The sequence below is a fragment of the Hyla sarda genome, chromosome 3 (assembly GCF_029499605.1).
Source record: "Hyla sarda isolate aHylSar1 chromosome 3, aHylSar1.hap1, whole genome shotgun sequence".
NCBI classification, from domain to species: Eukaryota; Metazoa; Chordata; class Amphibia; order Anura; family Hylidae; genus Hyla; species Hyla sarda.
The window spans coordinates 431,962,249-431,971,428 of NC_079191.1; the positions used below are offsets into that span (position 1 = coordinate 431,962,249).

The following is a 9,180-nucleotide window of genomic DNA, read 5'->3' on the forward strand; positions in this document are numbered from 1 at the left end:
TGGATTGGAGTTGTGAAACAAGTTGTAGGTAACCAGTAGTATAAGCCATCAGTGAATACCCTGTAGATACTTGTGATTAACCACATCCTGTATTACACAATTCTAGGAATAGTGTAGGTGAGATAGTACATGGTCTGTAGAGTAGGCATTCCCTTCACTGACAGCAAGCAGAGGTGGTGAGGAACTACAGATGAGAAGGCCTGGGAAAAACACAGAACTTTTGGGATAAAATTTTTTTTTTATAATAATAAATAATCAGTTTATAAAATAATACTTTAACTAATATTTAGACTTTCAGGAAAGACATCTGGGAATCTTTACACTTTCTCCAATCTAACCCGAAGACAAGCAAATCCTGGAATACTATTCAAACAATCATAATGATAAAATATAATAAAACAATCAATCATAATGATAAAATATAATAAAACAATCATAATGATAAAATATAATAAAACAATCATAATGATAAAATATAATAAAACAATCATACAAAAATAAAAGTTTAGGATAAAAACTACATTTCAACAAAACTACAAATGAAAAGTTAAGAAATGTGGAGAAAACATTCACATCCTGTCACCTAACAACACCCCAGTCAGCTTGACGCGTCTCAGGCACACTCCCCCCTAACCACGCCTACATTTCCCAACCGCGTGTCACAACGCGAGACGTCATCAACCACTCTACCCCGCCCACGGCTGTGATCGCGGCCGCCATCTTTATTCAGGGTATAATGGTGTCTTTTCCAATAACCTTGGGGAAAACAAATACACAACATTTCGCCTTTTCCCGTCGCTACGCACTTTTTGGCGAATACAAAATCCTTGTTAAGGCCAAAATCTTTATTGAGAGGTAATAACACAAAATACACATAAATGTGCAGATTTTTAGGTAATTTTCGCGGCTCGGGTTCTGTGGTTTTCTGTCTGTCTGCGCAGTTACTTTCTAGAATCTTCTCTCATGTTGTATCCGGAGGCGTAAGGTAGGGATTCCCTAACTAAACATGGCGGCCGCTTTCCTTCCCGTCCCCCTCTGCGTGACGTGTTACGTAGGTTCCTCGAGGCTCCGCCCCCTTGTTGATCGAGACGTGTTTGCTGCAGCAGTTCCAGAAGGAAAGATGGCTGCGGTGCTGGTGTGGTTGAGAGAAGCGGAGAGCGGCCGGGCGGCGGTGTGTGAGGCGGCACCGGGAGCTCTGGTGCGGGATCTACTGCCTGGTGGGAACTCGGTGAGTGGCGGTAATGTGCCGAGCCGCCTTTAGATGGCGCTGTTATATAGGGCAGAGTAATGGGGTCTGTAGTAAGTAGAGTGACATAAGTTATAGTGTAATGTGCCTCCACTAGATGGCGCTGTTATTTAAGGGAGAGTTATGGGGTCAATAGTGAGTATGGGGTGACATAATAATGTTCTAAGCCACCACTATGGGGTGACAATGATGTGCTGAGCCTCCACTAGATGGCGCTCTTATATAGTAGAGATGTATGGGGTCCATAGTGTGTGTGTGTGTGTGTATATATATATATATATATATATATATATATATATATATATATATATATATATATACATATACACACACACACACACAGTCATGGCTGTAAATGTTGGCACCCCTGATATTTTTCAAGAAAATGAAGTATTTCTCCCAGGAAAGGATTGCAGTAACACATGATTTCCTATACACATGTTTATTCCCTTTGTGTGTATTGGAACTAAACCAAAAAAGGAGGAAAAAAAAGCAAATTGGACATAATGTCACCAAACTCCAAAAATGGTCTGGCACCCTTAACTTAATGTTTGGTTGCACACCCTTTGGAAAAAATAAGTGAAATCAGTGGCGTCCTATAACCATCAATAAGCTTCTTACACCTCTCAGCCGGAATGTTGGACCACTCTTCCTTTACAAACTGCTCCAGGTCTCTTATTGGAAGGCGCCTTTTCCCAACAGTAATAATAAGATCTCTCCACAGGTGATCAATGGGATTTAGATCTGGACTCATTGCTGACACTTCAGAACTCTCCAGCACTTTGTTGTCATCCATTTCTGGGGGCTTTTTGACATATGTTTGGGGTCATTGTCCTGCTGGAATACCCAAGATCTCAGACACAAACCCAGCTTTCTGACACTGGGCTGTACAGTGCGACCCAAAATCCATTGGTAATCCTCATATTTCATGATCTTGTACACATTCAAGGCCCCCAGTGCCAGAGGCAGCAAAACAACCCAAAACATCACTGACCTCCACCATATATCACTGTAGGTTCTGTGTTCTTATCTTTCCTCATTCTGTTTTCAGTAAACAGTAGAATGATGGGCTTTACCAAAAAGCTCTATCTTGGTCTCATCTGTCCACAAGATGTTTTCCCAGAAGGATTTTGGTTACTCAAGTTAATTTTGGGTAAAATGTAGTCTTGCTTTTCTTAGGTCTCTGTGTCAGCAGTGGGGTCCTCCTGGGTCTCCTCCATAGTGGGGTCCTCCTGGGTCTCCTCCATAGTGGGGTCCTCCTGGGTCTCCTCCATAATGGGGTCCTCCTGGGTCTCCTCCATAGTGGGGTCCTCCTGGGTCTCCTCCATAGTGGGGTCCTCCTGGGTCTCCTCCATAGTGGGGTCCTCCTGGGTCTCCTCCATAGTGGGGTCCTCCTGGGTCTCCTCCATAGTGGGGTCCTCCTGGGTCTCCTCCATAGTGGGGTCCTCCTGGGTCTCCTCCATAGTGGGGTCCTCCTGGGTCTCCTCCATAGTGGGGTCCTCCTGGGTCTCCTCCATAGTGGGGTCCTCCTGGGTCTCCTCCATAGAGGGGTCCTCCTGGGTTTCCTCCATAGCGGGGTACTCCTGGGTCTCCTCCATAGCGGGGTCCTCCTGGGTCTCCTCCATAGCGGGGTCCTCCTGGGTCTCCTCCATAGCGGGGTCCTCCTGGGTCTCCTCCATAGCGGGGTCCTCCTGGGTCTCCTCCATAGCGGGGTCCTCCTGGGTCTCCTCCATAGCGGGGTCCTCCTGGGTCTCCTCCATAGCGGGGTCCTCCTGGCTCTCCTCCATAGCGGGGTCCTCCTGGCTCTCCTCCATAGCGGGGTCGTCCTCCTGGGTCTCCTCCATAGCGGGGGGGTCCTCCTGGGTCTCCTCCATAGCGGGGGGGTCCTCCTGGGTCTCCTCCATAGCGGGGGGGGTCCTCCTGGGTCTCCTCCATAGCGGGGGGGGTCCTCCTGGGTCTCCTCCATAGCGGGGGGGGTCCTCCTGGGTCTCCTCCATAGCGGGGGGGGTCCTCCTGGGTCTCCTCCATAGGGGGGGGGGGTCCTCCTGGGTCTACTCCATAGGGGGGGGGGTCCTCCTGGGTCTCCTCCATAGGGGGGGGGGTCCTCCTGGGTCTCCTCCATAGGGGGGGGTCCTCCTGGGTCTCCTCCATAGGGGGGGGTCCTCCTGGGTCTCCTCCATAGGGGGGGGGGTCCTCCTGGGTCTCCTCCATAGGGGGGGGGGGGGTCCTCCTGGGTCTCCTCCATAGGGGGGGGGGGTCCTCCTGGGTCTCCTCCATAGTGGGGTCCTCCTGGGTCTCCTCCCATAGTGGGGTCCTCCTGGGTCTCCTCCATAGTGGGGTCCTCCTGGGTCTCCTCCATAGTGGGGTCCTCCTGGGTCTCCTCCATAGTGGGGTCCTCCTGGGTCTCCTCCATAGTGGGGTCCTCCTGGGTCTCCTCCATAGTGGGGTCCTCCTGGGTCTCCTCCATAGTGGGGTCCTCCTGGGTCTCCTCCATAGTGGGGTCCTCCTGGGTCTCCTCCATAGCGGGGTCCTCCTGGGTCTCCTCCATAGCGGGGTCCTCCTGGGTCTCCTCCATAGCGGGGTCCTCCTGGGTCTCCTCCATAGCGGGGTCCTCCTGGGTCTCCTCCATAGCGGGGTCCTCCTGGGTCTCCTCCATAGCGGGGTCGTCCTCCTGGGTCTCCTCCATAGCGGGGGGGTCCTCCTGGGTCTCCTCCATAGCGGGGGGGTCCTCCTGGGTCTCCTCCATAGCGGGGGGGTCCTCCTCCTGGGTCTCCTCCATAGCGGGGGGGTCCTCCTCCTGGGTCTCCTCCATAGCGGGGGGGTCCTCCTCCTGGGTCTCCTCCATAGCGGGGGGGTCCTCCTCCTGGGTCTCCTCCATAGCGGGGGGGTCCTCCTCCTGGGTCTCCTCCATAGCGGGGGGGTCCTCCTCCTGGGTCTCCTCCATGGGGGGGGTCCTCCTCCTGGGTCTCCTCCATGGGGGGGGTCCTCCTCCTGGGTCTCCTCCATGGGGGGGGTCCTCCTCCTGGGTCTCCTCCATGGGGGGGGTCCTCCTCCTGGGTCTCCTCCATAGCGAGGTCCTCCTCCTGGGTCTCCTCCATAGCGAGGTCCTCCTCGGTCTCCTCCATAGCGGGGTCCTCCTCGGTCTCCTCCATAGCGGGGTCCTCCTCGGTCTCCTCCATAGCGGGGTCCTCCTCGGTCTCCTCCATAGCGGGGTCCTCCTCGGTCTCCTCCATAGCGGGGTCCTCCTCGGTCTCCTCCATAACGGGGTCCTCCTGGGTCTCCTCCATAGTGGGGTCCTCCTGGGTCTCCTCCATAGCGGGGTCCTCCTGGGTCTCCTCCATAGCGGGGTCCTCCTCGGTCTCCTCCATAGCGGGGTCCTCCTCGGTCTCCTCCATAGCGTTTCATTTCATTTATATGTGGATGGATAGTTCGCGCTGACACTGATGCTCCCTGAGCCTGCAGGACAGCTTGGATATCTTTGGAACTTGTTTGGGGCTGCTTATCCACCATCCGGACTATCCTGCATTGACACCTTTCATCATTTTTTCTCTTCCGTCCACGCCCAGGGAGATTATCTACAGTGCCATGGGTTGCAAACTTCTTGATAATGTTGTGCACTGTGGACAAAGACAAATCTAGATCTCTGGAGATGGACTTGTAACCTTGAGATTGTTGATATTTTTCCACAATTTTGGTTCTCAAGTCCTCAGACAGTTCTCTTCTCCTCTTTCTGTTGTCCATGATTAGTGTCGCACAAATACGCACAATGCAAAGACTAAGTGAACTTCTCTCCTTTTTATCTGCTTTCGGGTGTGATTTTTATGTTGCCCACACCTGTTACTTGCCCCAGGTGAGTATAAAGGAGCATCACATGCTGGAAACAATCTTATTTTTCCACAATTTTGAAAGGGTGCCAATAATTTTGTCCGGCCCATTTTTGGAGTTTGGTGACATTATGTCTAATTTGCTTTTTTTCCTCCTTTTTTGTTTAGTTCCAATACACACAAAGGAAATAAACATGTGTATAGCAAAACATGTGTTACTGCAATCCTTTCCTGTGAGAAATACCTAATTTTCTTGAGAAATTTCAGGGGTGCCAACATTTACGGCCATGACTGTCAGGAGTGTGGAAATTAAAAAAAAAAACTACTTGTCCAAGAGACTAAAGCGGGACACAATCTACTTGTCCCTCAAGAAAATCCACTTGTCCTGGTAGATAAAATAATTTCAACCAAAATAGTACGATCCCCCCCACTAGACCACCAGGGATGGATATAAGATCCTTTAGACACTGCTGACAGCGGTGATGTAATGGGTTAATAGGTGATCGCAGTATGTCAGGATATTAGCGGGGGGGAGAGCTGTAGATCCTCTTACCCCCCAGACAAGACCAGAAAAGTCTAGATGTAACTTTTTGATCCTTATAAAAAATGTCTAATATGAAGTGACCAAAAATTAGCAATTCTGGACAATTATTTACATTTCCACCGTTCACCGTACGGTTTAATTAACATCATATTTTAATAGTCTGGACATTTCCACATGCAGCGATACCACTTATGTTTATTTTTGTACATTATTTTTATTTAAAGAAAATTGGAAACTTTTATTAGGAAAGGGGCTTATTCACATATATACGCACTTTTTAAAATATTTTAATCACTATTTTTCAGTCTTCATAGGGACTTATGTGTTACTGGGGGGGGGGGGGGGGGGGGGGGTTCTGCTTCTCCAGTTTATATGGTGCATTTTGTGTCAGAAAATGCTGGAAGTTGCATTTAGTTAGTAGATAACTACAACTCCCAGCATGCCCTGATGCAGCCTATGGTTGTGTGGGTGTTGCAGCATGTTGCACTGTATAGTAGTACAGTTAAGGTTATTGTGTAACATGCTGGGAGTTGTAGTTTTGGTTTGTGTCAGCTGCAGAGCCATAGTCTGTGTCAAGGAATACTGGGAATTACAGATAGTAACTACAACACCCAGCATGCCCTGATGTAGCCTATGGTTGTGTGGGTGTTGCAGCATGTTGCACTGTATAGTAGGACAGTTAAGGTTATAGTGTAACATGCTGGGAGTTGTAGTTTTGGTTTGTGTCAGCTGCAGAGCCATAGTCTGTGTCAAGGAATACTGGGAATTACAGATAGTAACTACAACACCCAGCATGCCCTGATGCATCCTATAGCTCTGCAGCTGACCCGAACCAAAACTACAACTCCCAGCATGTTGCACTTTATAGTTCTGCAGTTAAGGTTATGGTGTAACATGCTGGGAGTTGTAGTTTTGGTTCGGGGGTGTTTGTGTGCATCCGTGGGGCTCTTGGTTGGCGGGTGAGTATGAAGGGGGGGATTCTGGGGGTGCAATTTAGTGCGGGTGCCACTAAAAATAAATAAAATGAGATGGTACAACTGCCCTAATGCCCGACGTGACAGTCCGCTCCTATACAAAACATTCATGCATACACATATCATACATGCACCAGCCACTGCCCCCATATCATACATACACACACACCCCCGCCACTGCCCCCATATACATATACACACACACGCCACTGCCCCCCCCCCCCACATCATACATTACATACACACATACACTCACACCATACATACACCTGCCGCTGCCCATCCCACATCATACATCACATACATACACATCACACAGACATTATACATACATTACATACACATCACACATAGACATTATACACACATCATACATTACATACACATCACACATAGACATCATACACACATCATACATTACATACACATCACACATAGACATCATACACACATCATACATTACATACACATCACACTTAGACATCATACACACATCATACATTACATACACATCACACATAGACATTATATACACATCATACATTACATACACATCACACATAGACATCATACACACATCATACATTACATACACATCACACTTAGACATAATATACACATCATACATAGACATTATACACACATTATACATTACATACACATCACACTTAGACATTATACACACATCATACATTACATACACATCACACAGACATTATACACACATTATACATTACATACACATCACACATAGACATCATACACACATCATACATTACATACACATCACACATAGACATCATACACACATCATACATTACATACACATCACACATAGACATCATACACACATCATACATTACATACACATCACACATAGACATCATACACACATCATACATTACATACACATCACACATAGACATTATACACACATTATACATTACATACACATCACACTTAGACATTATACACACATCATACATTACATACACATCACACAGACATTATACACACATCATACATTACATACACATCACACATAGACATCATACACACATCATACATTACATACACATCACACATAGACATCATACACACATCATACATTACATACACATCACACATAGACATCATACACACATCATACATTACATACACATCACACATAGACATTATACACACATCATACATTACATACACATCACACATAGACATCATACACACATCATACATTACATACACATCACACATAGACATTATACACACATTATACATTACATACACATCACACATAGACATTATACACACATCATACATTACATACACATCACACATAGACATCATACACACATCATACATTACATACACATCACACATAGACATCATACACACATCATACATTACATACACATCACACATAGACATTATATACACATCATACATTACATACACATCACACATAGACATCATACACACATCATACATTACATACACATCACACATAGACATTATACACACATTATACATTACATACACATCACACATAGACATTATACACACATCATACATTACATACACATCACACATAGACATCATACACACATCATACATTACATACACATCACACTTAGACATTATATACACATCATACATAGACATTATACACACATTATACATTACATACACATCACACAGACATTATACACACATCATACATTACATACACATCACACATAGACATCATACACACATCATACATTACATACACATCACACATAGACATCATACACACATCATACATTACATACACATCACACATAGACATTATACACACATTATACATTACATACACATCACACATAGACATCATACATACATCATACATTACATACACATCACACTTAGACATTACATACACATCATACATAGACATTATACACACGTTATACATTATACACATCACACAGACATTATACACACATCATACATTACATACACATCACATAGACATTATACACACATCATACATTACATACACATCACACATAGACATTATACACACATTATACATTACATACACATCATACATAGACATTATACACACATTATACATTACATACACATCACACATAGACATCATACACACATCATACATTACATACACATCACACATAGACATCATACACACATCATACATTACATACACATCATACATAGACATTATACACACATTATACATTACATACACATCACACATAGACATTATACACACATCATACATTACATACACATCACACATAGACATCATACACACATCATACATTACATACACATCACACTTAGACATTATATACACATCATACATAGACATTATACACACATTATACATTACATACACATCACACATAGACATTATACACACATCATACATTACATACACATCACACATAGACATCATACACACATCATACATTACATACACATCACACATAGACATTATACACACATTATACATTACATACACATCACACATAGACATCATACATACATCATACATTACATACACATCACACTTAGACATTACATACA

At 45.1% G+C, this 9,180-nt stretch overlaps 1 protein-coding gene across 1 annotated transcript in view; it reads left to right on the top strand.

Annotated features, from left to right (window-relative positions):
* Positions 1-707: 707 nt before the first annotated feature.
* The window catches only part of SDE2 (SDE2 telomere maintenance homolog), a 26,576-nt gene continuing 18,103 nt past the window's right edge, over positions 708-9,180 (top strand). Inside the window, exon 1 of the mRNA XM_056568514.1 lies at positions 708-1,228. Coding sequence (XP_056424489.1) covers positions 1,007-1,228 — 222 coding nt within the window. The 5' untranslated portion in view covers positions 708-1,006. The remainder of the gene's footprint in view (positions 1,229-9,180) is intronic.